We start from the raw sequence: 24,918 nt of genomic DNA, 5'->3' as shown, positions 1-24,918 counted from the left end.
AACGAAAACAGAGATGTTAAGGAAAATAGCAAAGAGGAATGAACTAAAAAATAAAATGTGTCTCCCAGGCCAGTGCTGAAGACCTTCCATCATATCTGTGATCTTTAGATCAAGAGAATAGAGTGACTAAGTGTTCCTGAGAGATTATAGAAGCTCTCTGCCATGTTCCCACCGAGCAGAGAGGGCTGAAATCCATCGCCAAGCAGGGCGTTGCTGACCTGTTTCCCACCTTCTTGCCTCAGTTGAGCAGGAACAAGCACAATTAGCTCCCACCTCGGATGCCTGCTCCATGAACAAGCACCCTCTCCAAGAACACCTTGACACACAGCAGGACCTGAAAGGCAGGCTGAGACCTCAAGAGTGTGGGTGCGTCCACAGAGCCGGGAAGGCAGACTTTCGGGGAATCAACAGCCTTCATTAATCTCAGAGATTAACCCGTAAACACCTGGCAACTGTTGCAACACGTTGCTTATTGTCACAAAAAGCACAATTTATCTCCACGATGATAAACAACACATCACAACAGCAGACAAAGTCTGCCTCATGCAGTGACACTTTCAAACACAGCTGATATCCAATCATCTATTCTTAGAAACTTCCTTCAGGCTAACCATTTCCTATTACATAGAGGCAAATTTAAAGGGGACCTCTGGTAACAACAAATGTAGCTGATTATCAATACTTCATTCCTAATTCATAATGAAATCCAGAATCCTCAAATGGTTTTCTTGCAGGGCAAGAGAAGAAACCAGCTCGAAGGCTCCCCATCAAAAAGCACACTTGAAATTCTGCTCCTTGATAATGTCTCAGTGTCCTTCCCAGTGTAAGCCCCGTCCCATCCTGCCTGGACCATTGCACTAACTGTACGGCAGATCTTTAGAACTTATTCCTCTTGCATAACTGAAATTGTATACCTCTTAAATAGCAACATCCCTCCAGCATTTACTCCTCCCTCCAGCCCCATTGTACTCTGCTTCTACAAGGTTGGATATTTTAGATTCCTCACTTAAGTGAGATCATACAGTATTTCTCCTTCTGTGACTGGCTTATTTCACTTAGCATCATGTCCTCCTGGTTCATCCTTGTCATTGCATAGGACAGGATTTCCTTCTTTTTTAAGGCTGTGTAATATTCCATTGGATGTCTCCACCACTTTATCCATTCATCTGTCGAGAGATCTTTAGACTGTTTTCAGTCTTGGCTATTGTGAATACTGCCGCAATGGACATGGGAGTGCAGGCATCTGTTAGAGATCCTGCTTTGGTTTTTTTTTTTTTTTTTTTTTGCCTTGTTTGGAATTTTCCTCTCTGGGTTCTATCATGTGTACCGTATCCACTGATGTCAGTGTCTTTCCTTCGGATATAAAAATCATGACCCAACTGGTTCAAACCCAATCGCACTGCATTTTGGAGATTAGGACTAGGGAGATGAGGGGAGTGAGCTTGTTCTCCTGTCTCCATCCTTCCTCTTTGCTTTCACACCCACCACCCACCGATCCACGTGGGAACCGGTGCTGGAGAAGCTGATGTCAAGCCCGGTGACCTGTGGTGTCTGCAGGCACCGTGGCGTTTTATAAACACGTGATTGTGTGCCTGTCCTCGGGAGGCTTAGGATCCCACAGACAAGCACGCTGTGGAGCCGCCGGGCGGGGGGACCCGGCCACGTGCTGCGCCCCCTGCTGTTTCCCTGGCCCTTTCCCCTGTTCACCTGGGAGGTGCCGACTGATGGCCTCCTCCCTGGGGACGATGCCTCCTCATCACCAGCAGCTTCGCTTCGGCTCTGACGTGCGGCCCCCCCGAGCGGCAGCGCATCACCCCCCCTCGCCGAGGAGGACGTGGCAGGGTCAGCCCCGCCTCGAGGACCCGTGACCTCCCTCCTCGGGGGTCAGAGGAACAGCAGGTGGGGGCCCGCCTGCCACGTGGGGACAGAGCAGGGCAGCTCGTCCTGCGCGGACGCCCCTACCTCCCTGCGTGGGAGCCTGGCCTGGGGCAGCTGCCTCTCCGACGGGGACTCGGGGCGGCCCTGGGGACCACAGGGAGCTCGGAGGTGGGCGCGCCTCCCGGGTGGAGCGCAGCCCTCCCGCCCGCCGGCTCCTCCAGCAGGACGGCTCCGCCTGCTGATTTATTCCTCCCCTGCGAGCTGCCCTCCTGCAGAGAAGGCAGGACCTCGTCACCTTCACTGGCCGAGGGTGGGCGTCTCCCAGGGTCAAGGGCGGTTCTGGGAAAATGGAAGAGGGAGCGGGTGCGCCCGAGGCCTACGGTGCCCCTTCCCTTGGTCCTTTCTCAGTGCCCTGCTCTTTTTCTCAGGAAGAACCAGCAGCTTCTCCAGCTGACTCTAAATCAATAAAGGCACAATTACTCCAGCCAAGGATGTCAGTGTTTTAATTTGGTCTTTAATCGTGGGATAGAATATTTCATCCTTCTTTAAAGCAATTTCACACACACACACACTCACACACACACAATTCTGTTCCTGGGCGGAAAGTCCTTGTTGACATCACTGATGCCAAGAACCGTGTCCTTCATCCGTCCTGGTTCCCACCCCCGTGCCTGGCACACAGGCAGGTGTGTGAAGGAATGACCGACAACCTACCCCTTACATCGGAACCGCGCGCTACGGTTTCTAAAGAAGGTTGGGATTACAGTGGATGAACCACTGGACTAACCTCATTTATCCTCTAGATCACATTACAATGGGAATAAAGGAATTAAAATGTAATCGCCCAACAACAACAAAAAAGGGCCATTGGCAGATAAAAGACGCGCACCGTCTCTGAGGATGGAAAGCAGCAGATGGCTGGGGGGTGACCGATGCAGCAGATGCAGCAAGACCGGCTTCCCATAGTCAGAGAGTTAACAGTGAAGGCATGTCGCAGCGAGGCTCCACGGAGGGTATCAGCGTTCCAGGCTTTAACAATGTAAAACTTGCAAAACCAATAAATACCCGGATGGGGGAAACGGCAAGAAATCTCAGCGGTGCCATTTCTTCTACTTTCGAATCAAGGAGCCGACCTCACCGGCTAAAACTGTGTCATGGAGGAAACAGAGCTGGTGTGGTGATGGACGTGGAGGTGACAATAGCAGCTATAGTAACAGTAATAATAATAATCGTTCCAAACCTTGGTTTGTTTTTTGCTACAAACTTTTCTTTCTTAAATTTACCAAGGTATTTTAAAAATCAAAATCTCTTCTTGTCAGCTAATTTTTCTTTTTTTGCTCATTTCTTTTATGAAATACGACAACTCTACTTTGGATTCTTTGTCCTCTTTGATCTATAAATAAAAAGGAATTTAACACCTTCACGAATAAAATACAGCTTTAGAGTAGGATTTCGTTGCTATAAGATATGGTGTCCAACCACCGTCTACTTATCCAGCCAGCCACTCCTCTCGCTGTGGATTCATGGATGTAGACCGCCCAGAATGATGATTCTCCGATATAACTAATGTCATATGGGGTGTGTTGGGATTTGGGTTTTTTTAGTTATGTTTAACATTTTTATAATGAATATGTATTGTTTCAAATTAAAATGATAAAGCCTTTCGAGAAAAGCAGCCACTCGCAGGCTCCATCCAGCCGGAGAGGCAGCACCTGTCTAAGGGGCCGGAGGCTGCGGGCCAGGTGCGGGCCAGGTGCGGGCCAGGTGCGTCTCAGGTGCTGTGCTGAGCGCTGGGTGGGGCTGCGGGAGGGGCCTTCATTTCTCACACTTGAGGCGACCGGGACTCCCAAGTGAGCACAGGGCTGGATGAAGCAGTCAGCTGACTGGGGAGAAGACTAGGCCGGGGGTGGGGGGGTGGGGGGGCAGGTGTGTTCGGGAGCCTTCTGGGGGAGGGGAGCGCAGGCCCAGCGCGGCCACGAGCTGGTCGGTCTGTGAGCGCCATCTAGTGGGCACCCCGGGGACTGCCGCCTGTGGTCCCCTCTCCTCGGAAAGAGTTCAAGCCAATCGAAAACGCCATCTTGGCAGTTTGCAAAATTAAAGTTATTTAGAAAAAGATGTGCTGGACTCTGCTATAAGCTATGCAAAAAAAAAAAAAAAAAGCATTGAACTTTAACTTGCCGTTTCTCTCAGGCGGGGCCAATGTACAGCTAGTGTGCCCTGGGGGGAGGGGAGGGGCTTCGACAATTACTTACTAGCTGAATCTAGTCCCATGGGTCACGTGAGGTCAGTGACCATGCCACCCTGTTAGGAAATATTTTTAATTTCACCACGATTCTTAAATGTCTCCCATTTAAGCATGCTGGGTTACTAATAAAAAGAAGTTGATGACATCTATCGTATTCTTACTTTGTAACAAGAACTGCATGTATGTTGCCTCATTTAATCCTCAAAGTAACCTGTTGAGGTTGTCCTAGTAGGAATTATATTACATACCCCTTTTGCAGATAGGATGACTGAGGCTCCAAAGGCCGGCTCAGACCACAAAGTTTAAGTAAATGGCAGGTTAGATCCGAGCTGTGGCAGCTTGACATCTCTTAAGCACACACGCCTCCACACTTCCCCAGCTGCGGAGAAGGGGTTGTCCCTTCACTGACCAGCACACAGGTGGGCAAAGTCCTCTGGTTTGCCAGGACTCTGGTTTGTCATTTCAAACAGGAACCTCATGAATGGACCTAGAGTCTGTCATACAGAATGAAGTAAGTCAGAAAGAGAAAACAAATACCGTATGCTAACACATATATATGGAGTCTAAAAAAAAAAAAAAAAAAAGGTCATGAAGAACCTAGGGGCAGGACGGGAATAAAGATGCAGACCTACTAGAGAATGGACTTGAGGATATGGGGAGGGGGAAGGGTAAGCTGGGACAAAGTGAGAGAGTGGTATGGACGTATATACACTACCAAATGTAAAACAGATAGCGAGTGGGAAGCAGCCGCATAGCACAGGGAGATCAGCTTGGTGCTTTGTGACCACCTAGAGGGATGGGATAGGGAGGGTGGGAGGGAGGGAGACGCAAGAGGGAAGAGATATGGGGATATATGTATATGTATAACTGATTCACTTTGTTATAAGGCAGTAACTAACACACCATTGTAAAGCAATTATACTCCAATAAGGATGTTAAAAACAAACAAACAAAGAAGCAAACAAAACAGGAACCTGAGTCTCAGAGGAGGCCCCTGGAGGTCAGTACCCAGAAACGCTTGCATATGGGCAACTCCATCTTGTGACAAATAATCCAGTTCACCCACCAACAGTGAAAGAGATTTTTTTTTCAAAAAGAAATTTATTTCTTCAGAATACAGCCTCCGTGTTAAACAGAAGCACAAACCCTTCACATCATCGCTCTCAATTTTGTCATTCAGGGCTCGTCACCCAACAAAACAGAACAATTCCCGAGCAGGAGTCTTTGCTGGATGTGCCGCCTGGCGGAGGCTTTTGGTGAGATAGATAGGTCATCAATATTCATGGTATTGACAGAGCCTTGGAAATTTGTCATGTCACATTCCTGCAACAGAAACACACAGACTTCCGTCACTTTGTTCCTTCAACTGACAGCCACCAGTTTCATTCCTAGGCTTGCTTCTTGGGTCTGTTTTTCCCGTTCATCTTCAGATATTGTATGTTAGCAAAGGTTTGCCAGAAAGACACGGGTCAATGGAACCAAACATCTTAATGGGTTTTTTCCGTCTCCTTTTCCACTTAGCTGACTCCAGTTCACTCTCCAAGGGCAATCCTTCTTATACTGTTATTTTTAAGTAAGTTAGGAAATGACAGAATAGCTACATCCAGCTATAGGGCCACCACGGCGATAGGTTTACTGAATACGCTTATTGGCATCACGTGCCAGGATAACGCTCGGCTGTGGGGGGTTGACCTGTATCCCGCACTTTGACAGGTGCATAGGGTGGCACTTACAAAGTGCGTGGCTTCAATGTCATCTGACCAAGATGGTTATTTCTGGTCATTTGTAAAGTACGTCCACTGGACGTACCTTCTCCTGGACAATCTAAAATTGCCCCTTTCAGCTGTGAACAGGTTGGATGAATCAGGTGAAACTCTGACTATATAGCCAAGGGAACGGCTGTTTGCAGACCACCTTGCTCTTTTTTATATATAAGAAAAGCCTCAAAGACAGAGCTGAGTCAGGTTTACTGTGGATTCCTACGGCGAGGTGTCGTATGCAATCTCCAACAAGTAATTATACCGACGCACTAGCTTTGGTGGAAGAAGAGGGACGCAGGTCATCTGGATGGACTTTTGAAGTCAGGGTTTCACAAACATACCTTTCAGAGGCATTGGCGTCTCTTTCTTGTCCTGGTAAATGGAGTCGAATCAACACTACAGAATGTGAAGGCTTTGTAGCCGAGTTAATGACTAAAGACCTAATGGCCTTTTAGAGTCATTTTCCAGAACATCAAATCGCACTGAAGATGTTGAAGGTGTAGGACGGGGCTGCCCCAAATACCACCCAGATCTTAGTTGGCAAGTCGGTGGCCTATGTGTAGCCCCTCCCCGCTTCTTACCCCCGTAGTAGGTTAAATAGTGCCCCCCCCCCGCCAAATTCATGTCCACTGGAATCTCAGAATGTGACCTTATTTGGAAAAAGGGTCTGTGCAGATGTGATTAGTTAAGATGAGGTTATACCGGATGCTTAAATTCAATGCCCAGTGTCCTGTTAAGGAGGGGACACGCAGAGACACAGACACACACACAGCCCTGTGATGACAGGGGCCGAGATGGGAGTGGTGTGGCCACAAGCTAAGGAGTGCCGGGGGCCACCTGAAGCTGGAAGGCAAGGGAGAACCTAGAATCTTCAAGTCATTGGAGGCAGCAGGGCCCTGCTGATACCTTGTTTTTGGAGCTCTGGCCTCCAGAACTATGAGAGAATCCACTCCTGTTGTGTTAAGCCATGCCGTTGGGGGTAATTCTTCATGGCAGCCCCGGGAAACTAACAGACTATTCACTGATCACCAGTTTCACTCTTGCCTCTAATAGCCCCCACCTTTTGGCACATGATCTAGAACCCACTTTTCACCTCTAAACCAGGTGGAGCTTTACAAGATTCATGGTAGTAGAAAAAAAAAAAAAGAGAGAGAGAGAGGAAAAAAAAAAGAAAGAAATGGAAACCACCTAAATATTCACCAGTAGGGAAATAAACTATGGAATAGCCTCCCACAGACAACTAAAGAGCTGTTTTTTAAAAAATGAACGAGGCAGCTCTATTCACACGGGTATGAAAAAGCCTCTGAGACAGAGTGTTGGCTGTAAAGAATGTGATACACAGCACAGTGCCCTTTGTTTTCCCACACAGCCACGTATAAAACAAAATCCTTTGTGGTCTGCAGCCACATATCTGTGTGTGAAGGTAGATACAAAGCCCTGGATGAAAAAAATAAAAGGATAAAACGGAGTTCATTTAGGGAAGGGGGTTGGAATTGCGGGTAGTCCGTGAACCCTTGAGCCTTATCCGTAAGGTTTTAGGAGGATGCATTCAAGCGCTATTTAGTTAGATTTTACTTTTAGGTTTTAAACAAAACAAAAGACAAAGGACAGGGGAAAAACCTATCCACAAGCCTTCAAAGCTTTCTGAATTACCGACTGAATTACTTAAGACCCCCTGGAGCTGTAACAGACCCCAAGAGGCCCAGGAGATGCCTGCTGGACCTTGCCTGGGGCGAAACATCCTTCCTTAGTGCTGGCTCTGGGCTGGAAACTCCCAGGACAAAGTCTGCCCCCTCTGAATCCTGGGCCACAGGCAAAAAGCAAACGGGCAAAGAAGAAAACAGCCACAGAGGGAGGGAGAGAGACGCTCCGTGACATGAAGCAGGAGCTTCACGAGATTTAAGTCCCTGATTGTTTTGTGCCATCAGGACGATCATCCCAAGAAAATACAGGGTGTACAGAACACTTGGAATTTCAATAAGGCAGGCGGAGTGAATTGCAGCCGCTGGACCAGCAGCCTGGACCCAGACAGCAAGGCAGCAGAGTGCCAACAAATCAAATCAAATCAAAATGGTTTCATGTGGCTCTGCCCTGGGCAGCGGGGATGGGGAAGGGGGAGGAGGAACCCCTCCCTCTTATGGGAGCAAGAATCGAAGAAAAAGAAAGGGAAACAGATCTTTCAGAGATATAGCTCCCCACCTACAAGCTAGAGTCAAAATGTTTATCAGCCTGGGCTCCCCGACACGGTCCCCCTCCGGCTCTGCAGGCTCCCACTGTGAAAACTTCTCTCTACACATCACACCTGTGTCTTGTCTAATCCAATGACCTCAAAATACCACAGTGCCAGAAGTCCCTTCTATTCTCCACTCTGCGTGCTACTACTGTCCTGAGCTAACGGCCACCACTCCTATTTCTGACAACTAATTTAATGCCAGGCTCTATTCTGGGAAATTCCCACACGTGACTTCACCACAGCCCTGGGCCATTTTCCCAATGGGGAAACTGAGCCACCACAGAACACTTAAGTCACTTGCCCAAGGTCAAGCAGCTGCTAAGCGTCAGAGGCAGGATCTGAACACAGCTCCGGAGGCACTGCCTGATACAGAACCTGTGAATATGTGGCCTTACACGACCGACCGAGGGGCTTTGCAGACGTGCTTCAGTTAAGGATCCTGAGCTGGAGAGAGTGTCCTGCATTATCCAGGCGGCCCAGTGTGATCACAAGGGTCCTTACAAGAGGGAGGCTGGAGGGTCAGAGTCAGAGAAGGAGACATGGTAAAAGAAGCAGAGGTCAGAGTGGTGTGTGACGTGGGGTCATGAGCTCAGGAATGTGGGCGCCTCTCGAAGCTGGAAAGGGCAAGGAAAAGATTCTCTCCTAGAGCTTCCAAAATAATGCAGCTCTGCTGACACCTTGATTTTGTCCTCTAGACCCATCTCAGACTTCTTCTTTTTTTTTTTTTTTTTAATTTTTATTTATTTATTTATTTATTTTTGGCTGTGTTGGGTCTTCATTTCTGTGCGAGGGCTTTCTCTAGTTGCGGCGAGCGGGGGCCACTCTTCATCGCGGTGCGCGGGCCTCTCACTATCGCGGCCTCTCTTGTTGCGGAGCACAGGCTCCAGATGCTCAGGCTCAGTAATTGTGGCTCACGGGCCTAGTTGCTCCGCGGCATGTGGGATCTTCCCAGACCAGGGCTTGAACCCGTGTCCCCTGCATTAGCAGGCAGATTCCCAACCACTGCGCCACCAGGGAAGCCCCATCTCAGACTTCTGATGTCCAGAACTGTAAGATAGATCTGTGTTGTTTAAAGCCACTATGTTTGCGGTAATTTGTTACAGCAGCAAGAGGAGGCTAATACAGACACCAATAAATGGACACTGGAAAGCCCATGAAAGGTTATCTGTTACTACCAAGGCCTGCAAAAGCTGCCCCTGGCTTCCTCTCCAATCTCATCTCTTTCCCCTGCCCACCCCCGACCCCCACCTTGCGGTCCACATTCCAACAGCCTGGCCTTCTTTGAGTTCCTCAAATAAACCAAGTTCAATTCTGCTTGAAGATGTACACTGTTCCCTCCGCCTGGAATTCTCTTCCTCCACAGCCTTCTAGAGCCGGCTCCTTCTCACCAGTTAGTTCTCAGGGCAAACGCCAGATCCTTAGACAGACAGCTTCCTGATCTCTTAGCACTGCCCACCTCCATGCCAGTCTCTCTGTTCTGTGACCCAGCATGAATTTCTCCAGAGCATACATCACTGCCTGAAGTGATCAGATGCACTTGTTTCTTATATTCCGTACTCTCCTCTCCTAGAATGTAAGCACCAGGAGGGCTGAGACTCTTGTGTGTCTGTTCATCGTCATTCACTAGAACACAGAGTAGACACACGAATATTATTTGAAATAAAGAAGTATCTGTGCCCAGGCCTTGCTGTAAAGTTTCAGGCCAATACGGCTAAAAAGGAGTCTGATTATCTCTTGCTTTTTCCTTGCTTGCATGCCCAGTTGCTTAGAAACTCACCAAGCAGGTTCATTTTTTGATTCCAACTTTTTGAAAGATAATGTGTTTTTTATCTGCATGAGTAGAGATGGGCTTTTTAGTTTTAAGAACTGTAGTGGAACGGTGGGCTGCAACCCTAAACTCCAAGCCACCCACGGAAATAAATCTCTAAGCTCAAAGCTCGGAAATTGGACATAAAACTGCAGAGAATTGAAAGGGAATGAGGGACAGAGTGGGAGGGAGGGGGAGAAAAGAAAACTCGTGCTTTCATAAAGAAAAGAAGGGAAGGGAAGAGAAACAGGCACAAAGTTGGCATTTCCCAGCCATGGAGGGGGCAGCACAAAGACTATTTCTAAATTTTAGATTTTAAAGATGATGCAGAGAACATCGTTATTGCCCTAGGTTGTGACACTCCTCTTTTTTGACTGCCCTTTTTAAGATGGGATTTTTGAAGGTGTTGACCATCTGTGCCGTCTGCTAAAATGGAAACATTAGACACAATGGTTTCCAAGGCCTGGTGATCAACTCAAAATTTCCATCAATTCCATTTTATCCCTTTCCATGCACCAAAAAGTAATGAATCCAGCACACAGTGTATGCTAAATAAGTGGTCGATTGTATAATGACTGACCGGATGGATGGATGGATGGATGGATGGATGGATCAATCGATGGATCATTCAATGGATGGATCGATGGACCATCGGATGGATGGAAGGAGGGATGGATGGATGGGCAGATGAATGGACAGATGGGTGGACGAATGGACCAAGAGATGGATGGATGGATGCATGCATGCATGGATGGATGGATGGATAGATGGATAGATGGATGGATAGATGGATACATGCATGGATGGATGGATGGATAGATGGATAGATGGATGGATGGATGGATGGATGGATGGATGGATGGATGGATGGATAGATGGATGGATGGATGGATGGGTGGATGGATGGATGGATGGATGGATGGATGGATGGGTGGATGGATAGATGGATAGATGGTTGGATGGGTGGATGGATGGATGGATGGATAGATGGATAGATGGATGGATGGGTGGATGGATGGATGGATGGATAGATGGATGGATGGATGGATGCATGGATGGATGGGTGGGTGGATGACTACATCACCACTCTCTGTCCTTCTACAGACCCTCCTGCCTGGACTACTGCATCAGCCCTCACCCTGGCTTCCACACCTGGGGTCTCTCCCCAGTTCTATCATGATTTTCCCTAAACCTGCATATTTACCTTCTTGAAGTAGAGGTTGGCTTGCTACCCAAGGGGTGTCCATAGCACCCCACACTACACAGGGTCACACACTGTGGCAGCAAACTTCTAAATCATAATACTGGGGCTGAATCCCAAGATAGCAGTCCCTCCTCAGAGGACGCTGTGAGGTTGAGTGAGACGTTCAGTGGGCAGCAGCTGCCTTGACTACCTACCCACCATCACCTCTCCTCTCCATCCTGCACCACGGCTGTATCTGATTCATCAAATCGAGCTCTTTCTTTCCTCTAGGTGAAGAATCCACCACCCATACTGAGATTGAACTTCTGTTTGACCTTCACCAAAATCTGACACATATACTTACAAGTGGTCAGGCAGCACAATGGTAATGATGAAAATAACGATGGCTAAATATTATTGAGTGCTTACAATGTGCCAGGCCAACGTGCTTTTTTTTTTTTTTCACAATAGACACTTGAGTTTATTAAATAATGTGGGTTAAGCAAGGGTTGAGGAGTTCCATGGAATTGGGGGTGGAGTGAGTGGATCTCAAGGAGAGTTTGGGGTCCTCTCTCTCCCCTGGATTTTTGTCAGCTGTGTTCCTGCAGTACGTCTTTAATCCTCATAAAACTCTAAGAGGCAGGCAACCTCATTTTTACATTTTACAGATGACGAAGCTTGAGTTTCAGAGAGGTTAAGTGACTTGCCCAAGATGACAAAACTAGTAAACACTGGGGTCCAAATTTCCATCTAGGCAGGTTGACCCAAGAGCCTGTACTCTTGACCAAAATATTTCCTTGCCAACTACCTCAAAGGAGAAAACAATTGAAAATTTTGTCAGTATGGACGCCCGCCCCCCACCAGGTAAATCAATAGGATAACAAAACTAGCAAGGTAGAGAGGGTCATTAATTCTACGTAACAGTTGAATCTGCTCCAATCTATCTGGGACACTTTCCCACTGCATACACGGCTTTTATATTTGCCTTGATATTTTAAGCATGTTTGTTTTTGTTGTATCTCATTTGGTCCATCTGACACCCCAGTGCAATAGACAGGAGAAGTATTCTCACTTGGAAATTCACACACAGGATACTAAAGCAAAGGGATTTTAGGTGACTGCTCTGAGGCTACACAGAGAATAAGAGGCCAGCTGGCTCCGCCGTCCGATCTCCTCCCAGGCCCCGAGGTTGGAGGAGGAAGATGTGGAGCTATTACAGGAGCCTACGCAGCCCCAGCCCGTGGTGGTCCACATCCTCCCTGGGGCAAGGCTGTGTGTGTAAGCTAAGAGATTTGTGATCACCATGCCTGTGGCAGCTCTGCTGTGGGGTCCTCTGGAAATGCAGAGCAAAGTGCTTCCCTGGTGAAGGAGTGTGGTGTCCCCAGGAGCTGTCAGAGGTGCTGGGTGGCTGGGGATGACCCTGAGGTCCAGAGAGCTCCTCAGGGAATAGCCTGGGGTCGGGGTGTTGATGAAAGAAGGTCGTGGGAGGAGGGATGGAGAGCACGGTGCACAGACTGAGCAAGACCAAGACAGGGAGAGCTGGGATCCTGCCTAAGGCAAGTGGTAGGAAAATAACAGTCCCCCAAAGATGTCCACATCCTGATCCCCAGAACTCATGAATGTGTTACTTTACATGGCAAATGGGAAAGTCAAAAATCTTGAGGTGAGCAGATGATCCTGAGTTATCCAGGTGGACCCAATGTATTCACAAGGGTTCTTATAAGGAAAAGAAGGCAGGAAGGTCAGAAAAGGAGATGTGATGAGGGAAGCAGAGGTCTGAGTGATACGGAGCCATGAGCCAAGGAATGCTGGCAGCCTCTAGAAGCTGGAGAAGCTTCTCCGTCAGAACCTCTGGAAGGAATACAGTCCTGCTGACACTTTGATTTTAGCCCCATGAAACCCATTTCAGACTTGTGACCTCCAGACTCTTAAGATAATAAATTTGTGTTCCTTTAAAGTATTAAGTTTGTGGTGATTTGTTACAGCAGCAAAAGGAAACTAATACAGCAAATGAGGGCTATCCAGCTAGTGGGTTCAGGTTCTGATGGTAAATGTAACCATTTGCTCATTTGCTGAGCCGATACTGTGTATCAGGCACCATGTTTGGTGCTGAGAAAACATCTGGTGAGCAAAACAAACAGGGTCCCTCCCATCGAGGAGCTTGTGATCCAGTGGAGGAAGACAGAGAGTATTCTGGTCATCAATTCAGTGCCTCTTAGCTCCAAATTCACCCCTCATGACCTGCTCTGGGAAAATGGATCTGAGCCTTTAACAGTTGTCCTTTGCCAATGGGCAAGAGTCACACTACGTCAGTAGGGGGCGCTGGAGAGACACTTCAGTAGGAAAGTGCTTGCTTTCTGATTCTGGGGCACTCTTCCAGCACTGGTTCTTCCCCCCAACCCCTGTATCCAGCTCCTGCAGCACCCAGTGACCTGCAGCTTTCACCAGCATCCACTTTGAGTGGTTTGGTAGCAAGTGCTTCTGATGAGACAGCTCCCTGAGGACAGCTGTCCCCAGACTTCCAGCAATTTCCACTGGTATGCTACCTCAGCAGCTTCTCCTCATTCAGCGGGCTGTGAATGTACCCTCTCCAGCAAGGTCTGGATCTCGGAGGGTTGGGGGAAGGCCTCTGGCTCAGATGCCCTAACTCCACCCCAGGGCAGCGGAGGCTCCTGACTGCCATTCCCATATTCTTCAGCATTCTCTTCACTTCTCACCAAGCAATCTCTCATTATTCTAGTCCCTGTTATAATTAATGATCCTTTACATCAACCTCTCCCTGCGCAAATTCTTTCTCGTGACTGGAGCCAGACTGAGACAGACAGTGTACGAATCATCACGTAAATAAGCATGAATTATAGACGAAAGAGAGAACGAATTTAGCCGGAGTGGCCAGGAGAACCCTCTGTGCGAGTTGGCTTTGAAGGTGAAAGAGACAAGAAATCAACCAAATGGAGCGTTCTGGGCCAAGCGTGAGCCATGAGAAGACCTGAGCAGGACCGAGGCTCAGCGTGGCCAGGTTCTGGATGCACAGGCTTCTGGGACACCTTGGGACCTCAGACTCACATCGTACAATAAAAGGGCATCGGCCGGAGCCTGTCTGCCCTCAGATCCATTCCCAAGCCTTCCCCTGATGGGTTCTGGCTCCCAGAGGCGCTGACCCCAAAGACGGTGTTCCTTAGAGGACCCCAGCCCTGGGCTCCAGGATCACCTCCTCCTGCCTCTCAGCCCAGGGGTGGGTGGATTCCCACTCCGGCTATGGTTCCTGAGTCTCCTGTGTTCTGTTCCTGGCTTATCATCTATCCTACCTCCTGTGTACCTGAGTGCTTCCACTTAAAGTTTTTCTGCCCTACCTCCTGTGTACCTGAGTGCTTCCACTTAAAGTTTTTCTGTCCTACCTCCTGTGTACCTGAGTGCTTCCACTTAAAGTTTTTCTGTCCTACCTGCAAAAGTGGCTTCCACTCCTCAGTAGACTCTGATACAATAACAAGCCCAGTTTTGTTCGAACATTCCACGGACGAGTAATCTAGCACCCTTACATCACGCATAAGTTGTCCAGGGTTAGTTGCCACTGAGAAGAAGTAGAAGGAGGGGGAGGGGGAGAAGGGAACGGAGAAGAAGAGGAGGTGAAAGGAAGAATTACATAAAAGTTACTTACACCCTAAGAACAGTAGGCAAAATTCTCCCCTGAAGGCCACTCTGCGGCAGTTACGGGTTTGGAAAGCAGCTAAAACAACCGATTAAAGAGAAAAGATGAACTACCAACTCTGGTTCCACCGCAAACTTTACTAAATAGCTCTGGTCCCTTGGAGTCATTTCAGAGCCACTCTTCACAGGGATGCAAGAGATGCGCTGCAATACATGACACCACTCAACCATGCAACCCTGGCCCTTCCCAGCCAGTGGGAATTAAAGCCAAATGCAAGAAACCATCCCTAAGTACAGATCAGCCAGATGGGGAGACACGAACCGTCACAGACATGCAGTGAGCACAACAAACACACAACAGCCTCCCTGGAGGAGCCAGGGAGAAGCCAGCAGCTCCGACGGCCCCAGCCGGGGAGACGATGGGGGATGGAGGAGCGAGTGCCACAGAGAACAAACCAGCGCCGGCACTGCAGCCAAAATAAGCGCACCGCTCACATCCGCTGGACCCCTCCCAGGGCTGCACCAGGCACCTGTCACTAAGAACAGGAACAGGACAGAAGATGAGCCCCACGGGGAAGTGTTGGCGGCCGAGGAAAGGTTGTCCGAGCCGACCTGTATCTTGGCCTGCTTTCCTGTTCTGCCAGGCTCTCCATCCTCGCCCAAGTTTCACCGCCTCCTTCTGCCCTAGGTTCTGTCCCATCCCACCACGTGCCCTGACCCAGTGAGGGGCACCCCACTCAGACCAGTGCCATGAGTTAGGTCTTCAGGCAGCAGCATGACGGAAGAGTTCACCTCCGGCCAAAGAGCGTGGCAGGGTCTCACCAAGCAAAGGTCTCATTGGGAAAGGCCACACTAGGAGACAATATCCCCCGAAGCCCTATAACAACAGAATAATAGTCCCCATTCACCACTATTCTCCTCAGGTTACTTTATTACAAGACGCTAAAATTAAAGTTCTGGCCAAGGATACACTTTCTGTCCCAAATGCCCACCTCTGCCATCACGGCATTAAAGCAAACCTAGACAATTCAGAACAAATGAACAGGCTGTGTTCTGATAAGACTTTTTCTACTAACGCAGGCGGCAAGCTGGATTGGTCGGTGGGCTGTACTGGGCTGACCGCAGGTCCATACCCCTTGTCCTGGGTCCAGCCTCCTGGCAGGTCAACATACGTCACTTCCCAGCTCCTCTCGGAACCGACACCTGCCCACGAGAGAAGGGCACGACACTCATCCTTACAAGTAGCAGGAGGCTGTAGAAGCCCCAGGGAATTGACTGGTACCGATGAGGCATACAGCAGGATCCTAAGGACTTCGAGTAAAGAGATAACACAACCTCAGCCAGATCTTGGTCGATCTGGAGAATTGACAGAAAAGGTGCTGGGAGAGGGAACATAGGACTGTCTCACTCTGTCCTAAAATCCGCATCCGTCCACCTCTGCCCCTTCACGGGGCTCTTTCCCACCAAACTGTGGCCGCCCTCAAACCAAAACGCAGATCACTGCTGGTGTGGATCATTTCCAACCGCCCAGCCTTCAAGGACTAGACGATCCCGGTAGCTCAGATTACAGCATGGGATTCAGTCATTCACTCGACAAATCGTAAGTGCCCCAGGTATTGTTCTAGGTGCTGGGGACACAGCTGTGGACAAAACTGACGGGAAGCCTACCGTCGTGGATCTCTCCTTCTGGGGAGGAACACAGATGATGAATCCTGAACCTCAAACACTGATAATATCTATGAAGAAGATAGAAGAGGATGAAGATGTGGACAGAGAGGGATGGGCAAGGGGGATGGAGAGCCAGCTTGGCTTCCCTGGTCAGGGAAGGTGCCTCTTAACAGTCGAATCCAGAAAAAGGAGCCAGATATGGGGAGACGTAGGGAAAGGGAGTTTGGGGGCAAAGAGTCAAGAACACAAATATGGGAATTGCAGAATTAATTGTAGGATAGAGGGTTTTATTTGCAAGGATCTCACCCCTGGTATCCAACTTTGAGTATGGATGACAGAAGTACCCCCAGATTGTCCTAGAATCACTAGGTGTGGACCCCCATGCTTTGGTCCCAGACAGGAAGGTCAAAGCAGCGCAGAATGTACTTGGATGTTTCCAGTGTGGGAAAGGGCATTAGCAATATTGCACTCCCGGGGTTTATTATCCCTGTGACCCATCGGCACCGTCCTTTAAGGTTCTGGAACCTTGTCCACGACAGTTTTCAGAGGTGGTCCCTGGGCCTGACTGTGAATAGAGCTTCGGCCAAGCTCAGAGGAGAGAGCTGGTCACCCCCAGGCCAGAAACAGAAACACATGTGGTTTTATGGTCTCTGGGACCCTATCCAGGTTCATCTGGTCAGTTCCCAATAAGGCTCTTTCGGTCCATCTGCATTTTAGAGTTTGCCAATCCCCAAGCTACATGGGAACTCTCAGGGCAATTGACCAGGGGCTGTTTACTCAGCATATAGAGAGGCTGTTCCCACCACTCACTCCTGATGCATTTCAATGCAACTGTCTTCACTCAGGACAACACTCGGTCCTGAGATGCACACAGGTTGAGCCAATAAAAAACACGGGCTCCCCGGGACACAGTTCAGCAGGATCCACAAAGGAAAGCAGATTTACACAGCAGGCCCTAAATAGTTTCCAAGGAGGCGTCACAGAAAGCAAGTAAATAAAATATAACTTAAGTGTATTTCCCTTGCTCAAGCAACTTCAAGGTGCATAGAAAACAGCAGATTATAAAATGCTTATGTTTCTTTGAATATTAAAAGTACTCAGGGAATTCCCTGGCGGTCCATTGGTTAGAATTCCGGGCTTTCACTGCCAGGGGCCAGGGTTTGATCCCTGGTCGGGGAACTAAGATCCCACATGCCACACCCCGAGGCAAAAAAAAAAAAAGTACTCGAAGAAAACATCTTTGTGACACTGATTCTGAAGCCCGACATCTCACCATTGCGAGCGGGACGATGCCCACAAAGGAGGTCTGGCTGACAAAGATCTCAGCGACAACCAGCTCCCTCGTGGCGTCCTCCACCGGGTACTCCACCTGCCAGGTGATCTGCTGGGCGCCGGCCAGGCCGCTGCTGTTGTCAATTCCAAAGTCCACTTGCAGGATCTCGTAGAAGGAGCCATTTGTTCTGCAAAACAAACACAAGGTAAAGCGCAGTTTAAAACCTGAGACTCAGCAGAATGTCAAGAACGCGATAAATTGCCACATTCCTCTTTGTCAACCCAAAGAAGGCTCGCCAAGTTCAACAGGTCACAGGCGGTGTCGATAGAGCCTGATTCACAGGCTGCCCACAGACGGCCCACACCTCCACGTGGACAGACCATCCGTCTTCAGGGCCCTGTCCTTCCCTGAATGAGCAGCTCAGAGAGCACTGCATCTCTGGGCACTGCCAGAGCTCGGTCCTCCCCAACCCCACGCCTGCGGACGCCACGATCCAAGCACCACACACGGGACGTGGCCCTACACCTTCATCTAGGGCCACCATTACTCCAATCGTGAGGCACAGCCTGGATTCTGGCTGTTTCTACTTCTACTCACCTGTGTGGCTGTGGACCCGTGGTGCAAACTCTGAGCTTTAGAATTTGGGGAGAATATTGGTGCCTACGTGGGCTTGTGAAAGCATCGTGAGACCAAGGATGGGAAAGGACCCCATAAGGTGCATAGTCCGTGACATCAACTCTGAGCTACATTAATAAGGAGCTATGCTAGATTCTCCATGTCATCAGCCTGCAATGGGAGGGGATGTAATGTAAGAAAACCCCACCTGCCTTCATTCATGGAGTGAAAACATTGAACACTGTACATTGTTTGGAGGAGGGGGAAGAAAGTGGACGGGGCACATATAAGTAAAAAGGGCAAGTGTCATTCTCAGCATCTTTCTACACAGGGAGAGCCTCTCATCATGGACATGAACTTATAAATTATAGGCTGACTATTGCACTGACAGGAGAAGTTACTAAACAGAGAGTTAAAACAAAGAGCCATCCAGCATGGGATTTGTGAATGACTTCTGTTCCATAAGTCTTTGTCCGTCACCCTGAATCTAGCTGTATCTGGATCCAAGCAATATGACAGCAGAGTGAATGATTCACAGCTCCGAAAACCTGTGTCACCCCACGAACCTGTTCCTTTACCAACAATGGGCCTGCCTGGACGAAAATGAGCTGGGAAGCCTCTTCCCTGCCTTTGGGGATCTAGGGCAAGATCTGCAGCCCAGACACCCAACTCACAACCTGTAGGGAAAGAGTTTTGAAAAAAAGCCTGTTGCGTGTTGCTTGCCCAACAGAATCTCCTACCGTGGACAGCTAGCTCCTCCAGCCCCCAACCACGAAGCCTTAAGAACAGGGTAGAAACCACAGTATTGACAGATAGCTATAGTAAATTTGTTCTTTAAATCTTCTAGCTCCTTGTGAGAAAGACAAATATCATATGATATTGCTTATATTTGGAATAAAAAAAATGGTACAAATGAACTCATTTACAAAACAGAAATAGAGTCACAGATGTAGAAAACAATCTTATGGTTACCAGGGGGCAATGGGGAAGAAGGATAAATTGGGAGATTGGGATTGACATATACTCACTACTATGTATAAAATAGATAACTAATAAGGACCTACTGTATAGCACAGGGAACTCGACTCAATACTCTGTAATGACCTATATGGAAAAAGAATCTAAAAAAGAGGGGATATACGTATATGCATAACTGATTCACTTGGCTGTACAGCAGAAACTAACACAACATTGTAAATCAACTTCACCCCAATACAAATTTTTTTAAAATAGCTATAGTATAGCTATAGTGTTGGCAGAACTAAGCGACACTGACTTGCCTGATATGGAATTCTACCCCAAACAGAACTACATTAGAATTAGTCACGTCCAGCGTTTTTTCCATTTAGCCAAGGTTTTAAGAAACTCTCTGACGTTGCTCTGTCCAGTACAGTGGTTACTGGCCAGAAGTGGCTGTTTAAATTGAAGTATAAATTTATTAAAATTATGTAGCCAGTTGTCCCGGCTGGCTGGTGTGGGTACCCGTGAGCTAGGAATCTTCAAGTATCTATTTGCACATGTTGTTCTGCACGGGGAAGGGAATGTGTGTTGAATAAGGGACTTGGCCTCATGAGAAGATGACGGTGGGCTCACATGGGAACAGGGGACCCTTATTTCCCGGGGCCCTGCCAGAGGGGTTTCAGGATCTTAGGAACTTGAGCACTCATTTCTCGGCTTCGGTCACCCCCCTTTCCCAGCCACCACACCCCAGCCTAAAGTCACTTCTCTGATCACAGGGATTCTCCACTTATCCATTTGTTAAGTCTCCTCCTGTAAGAGATGCTCGGCCCTATCAGATCAGATCTTCAGTTTCTCTTTAGTCTGCACCGTGCTTGTAAGCAGATCTGAGGAACTGCTTCTAATGCCTCCTGGGTCTCAGCATTCAGTAAACTTCAGAAAAACTACTGCCGAGAAAGTGAAAATCCAGCGCAAGAAGAAAAGGGGCATAACTCTCTCTGTTATCAGCAGTTTAATCCTGCTAAATCCGCACTCTGGTCTTGGGGTGCAGAAGTGGCCAGTCTTTGGGCAAAGGGGGCAGGGTCTGCGTGGGAAGGCTGGCCCCCCCTTAACTGTGGGTTCTTTTTCTCCTGTGGACCTGCTACAGGAATCTGCCCAAGACCAGCTACAAATGGAATAACAATCCAGTCAGAGTCACTTTTATGCATAAGTTTTTATTTTAAGTCTTCTCCCTCAAACCAGAGGAAGGGGGTCTTTTACTTCTAGGCAGCTGGCATGCCCGCTAATAAGTCCATTTCTATGGAAATGGGTTTATAACTATTAACTTTACCTGTTCCTGATCTATTCTTGATAAGCCTTTCCATTTAGAAAGTGTTCCATGATTCTCTCAATTTAATAATTACCAGCTGCCTTTGGGGAATCAGGATCAGTGTTTCAGTCATGAGATAGTCATCAGATATTTTTCTTTTCCCTGGGGTGGAGAAGCGTGAAGTGTGTGTGTGTGTGTGTGTGTGTGTGTGTGTGTGTGTGTGTGGAAGTGGTCAGGCAGGAACACTGCTTGGCCGTTTCTCCCCTCAAGCTAGAACACATAGCCTCCTCCCAGAAGGACTTGCTTCCCAGAAGCCCTGTTTCCCATGGAAACCTGTCCTGTAATAAAAGCTAAGCCCCCTCCGTGCGACCGTGGGACAGCTTTCAAGTGCACAGTACGGCTGCAGCTCAGACACACCAGCAAGAAGGAGGCGGAGAAATGTGAGCAGGGGAGACGGATGGGCCCCAATCCAGCAGCTGGTCCCCAGGAAGCGCATCCTGCCATTTCTCAGCAGATCCCTCATGATGACAATGATTATTGTTTTGCGGAGGGAGGGTGGTGGGGAGGGAAGGCAATGGGTGGGGAGAGAGCAGTAAAGAACGAGGGAGAGTTCAAAAGCTTGAACTGCTCTCCAGCAGGTTGTACCGTTTACCTAAACTATTTTTTCTCCCCACAAACTTCTAGATAATTCTGAGCTACCAGGCGGAGATGCTTTCCCCACATGAGTTTTTTTTTCTAGAAATGGAGCAAGAGAGGCTGTCTCTGGTCTCAGGGATTCTGCTTTTTTCTTATGAGCCTTTTTCTGGGCATTATTTTAAAAGATGACCAAAAAGCCAGGGAAATACTGAACGATGATTACACTGGGCAAACGCCCCAGCGGAAGCCTGCTGGTTACTCGCGGTAAATACAATGAGACTGAACTCCGACTTCCCCTCTTGACTGTTCATGCCACCAGGACAACCGTGTACCTGTATTGCTGCTGCTCTGGCTGTGGCAGCTGGCACGGTGCCTAGAAAAGTGCAGGAGTTCCATACGTATTTGTTTAAGTCTCTGAACACAGTCAACAGACCAAGTAGGACACTCTGTCAATTTGTGTGTAGGGGGGTGTCATATGCATTCTGGGAGACGAGAAGCTACCAGTCAGCTGGGTATTTTTTTTGTAATTTATTTATTTTATGTATTTATTTTTGGCTGCGTTGGGTCTTCGTTGCTGCGCACAGGCTTTCTCTAGTTGCACCGAGCGGGGGCTACTCTTCGTTGTGGTGCACGGGCTTCTCATTGCGGTGGCTTCTCTTGTTGCAGAGCACGGGCTCTAGGCCCGTGGGCTTCAGTAGTTGTGGCTCGCGGTCTCATAGAGCGCAGGCTCAGTAGTTGTGGTGCACGGGCTTAGCTGCTCCGCAGCATGTGGGATCTTCCCGGACCAGGGCTCGAACCCGTGCCCCCTGCATTGGCAGGAGGATTCCTAACCACTGCGCCACCAGGGAAGTCCCAGTCAGCTGGGTTTTGAGACCTATTCTCCTGCCTGCCTGGTACGTATATTTATATACTCTGCTTTGAGAAGATAGGTCTGTCTCTACTACCAGAATGTAATCTTTTTTTTTTTTAAGACTTTATTCTTTTAGAGCAGTTTTAGGTTCACAGCAAAATTGAGGAGAAGGTACAAAGGTTTCCCATACACCCCCTTTCCCCCCATACACACAGAGCCTCCCCCATCATCAGCATCCCCCAACAGACGGGATGTTGGGACACTTGTTACAATCAATGAATCTACATGGACACATCATTATCACCCAGAGTGCACAGTTACGTTACAGTTCGCTCTTGGTTTTGTATATTCTATAGGTTTGAACAAATGTGTAGTGACAAGTCTCCACCATTATGGTCTCATGCAGAGTATTTTCACGGCCCTAAACATCCTCTGTGCTCTATCTATTCGTCACTCCGCTCCCCAACCCCTGGCCGCCACTGATCTCTTCACTGTCTCCAGAGTTTTGCCTTTTCCAGAACGTCGTAGAGTTGGAATCACATAGTATGTAGCCTCTTCAGATTGGCTTCTTTCCCTGAATGATATGCATTTAAGGCCTCTCCCCGTCTTCTCATGGCTTGATAGCTCATTTCTTTTCAGCACTGAATAATATCCCATTGTCTGAATGGACCACGGTTTATTTATCCATTCACCTACTGCAGGACAGCTTAGCTGCTTCTAAGTTTTGACAATTACGAACAAAGCTGCTATAAGCATCCGTGTACAGGCTTTTGTGTAGACATAAGTTTTCAACTCCTTTGGGTAAATACCAAGGAGCACAATTGCTAAATCTTATGAACACAAGTTCTCAAAGGTCAAAACCTATCATAACACCATGGTCACTACAATCCCTGGCATATTCATTTATTCAGTGACATTTATTAAGCAGTGAATATGTGTTAGCCATGGAGAATTCATTGGTAGACAAAATAGATGAGATTTCTCTCTTAATAGTCAGGTAAATAAACAAACAAGGTAAGCCCAGGTCATGATAAATGCTATCCTAAAAATAAAATAGAAGAATGAAATTTCTTTTTAAAAAGTTAAATAAGCTTTTTTCAATTAAAAAAATACAATTTTATATTTATACCACATGACCCAGCAATTCCACTCCTACGTCTATAGCCGAAAGAAACAAAAACACTAATTCAGAAAGACTTCCCTGGTGGCACAGTGGTTAAGAATCCGCCTGCCAATGCAGGGGACACGGGTTCGATCCCTGGTCCGGGAAGATCCCACATGCCACGGAGCAACTAAGCCTGTGGGCCACAACTACTGAGCCTGCGCTCTAGAGCCCGCGAGCCACAACTACTGAGCCTGGCTCTAGAGCCCATGCTAGAGGGTCTAGAGGGTCTTTTTTTTTTTTTTTCTTAATTTTTTTTTTAATTGGAGTATGATTGCTTTACAATGTAGTGTTAGTTTCTGCTGCACAATGAAGTGAATCCACTCTATGTATACCTATATCCCCTCCCTCTTGGGCCTCCCTCCCACCCCCGCCCCCAACCCACCCCTCTAGGTGGTCACAGAGCACCGAGCTCAGCTTCCTGTGCTTTATAGTATGTTCCCACTAGCTAGCTATTTTACGCATGGTAGTGTATATACGTCCATCCCAATCTCCCAGTTCGTCCCACCCTCTCCTTCCTCGCCATGTCCACATGTCCGTTCTCTACGTCTACGTCTCTATTCCTGGCCTGCAAATAGGTTCATCTGTACCATTTTTCTAGATTCCACATATATGTGTTAATATATGATATTCGTTCTTCTCTTTCTGACGTACTTCACTCTGCATGACAGACTCTAGGTTCATCCACATCGGGCAGAGGGTCTTTAGTCCATCTCTCTGCCTGTCACACAGCTCTTTTCGTCAGGACCTCATGCCCAGCTCTCAGAGCCTGGCATGAATAAATCATCTCCTTCTGCAGTTTCACAAGATCCAGGCGCTGCCTTCTCAGGTCTGCCTTGTCAAAAGGCGGCACTGCTCTCTCCGAGCTCGCTGTGGAAAGAATGTTTCAGGTTGACGAATCAGGCTGCAGTCGGCAGGCAAAGGTCTAAAAACATTTAAAAGCCCCTAGTTTAGAGCAGGGACTTTTGGACTCAAAACCTTCTCTCCTCATTGGTTTAATTTCAAGACTTCTCATTCAATTGCTATCTAGAACCTTTAAAAAATCCTAAGACTGTGTCAGATGGGAATAGTCCAAGAACAGGGGTTCGTTTATTGCATTTCTGGCGGACTAGGAAAGTTTACTAGAAAACCCAGAGGTTACAATGCGGCACCTGTGCTGCACGTGGCTAGGGCCACAGTTAATAACCACCTCCACTACTGTGCTTTCACGAAATTTGACTTGGGTGCCAATGTTTTTAAATGCAGAATATTCACACCAAAAAAAATTTGGTATCTCTGGCTTCTTGGAAAAATTGGAAGAGCAGGCAACACTATCTACCCCACATTCCCACGTGGCAACCATCAGCTAGAACAGCAGGGTGCTGTTCACACAAAGTGGATCAAAGACCTAAATGTCAGAGCTAAAATGATAAAAGTCTTAGGAAAAAACATAAGCAATAATCTCTGTGACTTTGGTTCAGGCAATGGTTTCTCAGATATAACACCAAAAGCACAAGCACACACACACAAAAAAAGAAGAAACAGAATTTAAAACTTTAATGCTTCAAATACTATCAATAAAATGGAAAGACACCCTATAGAATGGGAGAAAATATTTGCAAATCATATATCTGATTAAAAAAAATCAGTATCCAGAATATATAAAGAACTTTTACAACTCAATAGCAAAAAAAAAATGGGGCAAAGCATTTGAA

The 24,918-nt window shown here is 47.9% G+C and overlaps 1 protein-coding gene across 4 annotated transcripts in view; it reads right to left on the bottom strand.

The window, feature by feature from the left end:
* TMEM132B (transmembrane protein 132B) overlaps nucleotides 1-24,918 on the bottom strand; it is a 414,018-nt gene that overhangs the window by 76,447 nt on the left and 312,653 nt on the right. For all 4 annotated transcript variants that reach the window (XM_057527275.1, XM_057527277.1, XM_057527276.1 and 1 more), the window contains one exon: nucleotides 17,696-17,882. In XM_057527275.1, the coding sequence (XP_057383258.1) occupies nucleotides 17,696-17,882 (187 nt within the window). The remainder of the gene's footprint in view (nucleotides 1-17,695; nucleotides 17,883-24,918) is intronic.

Source organism: Balaenoptera acutorostrata, chromosome 13 (genome assembly GCF_949987535.1).
Source record: "Balaenoptera acutorostrata chromosome 13, mBalAcu1.1, whole genome shotgun sequence".
NCBI lineage: Eukaryota > Metazoa > Chordata > Mammalia > Artiodactyla > Balaenopteridae > Balaenoptera > Balaenoptera acutorostrata.
Note: the sequence above shows the minus strand (reverse complement) of the source record. Positions and strands in the feature narration are given on the sequence as shown.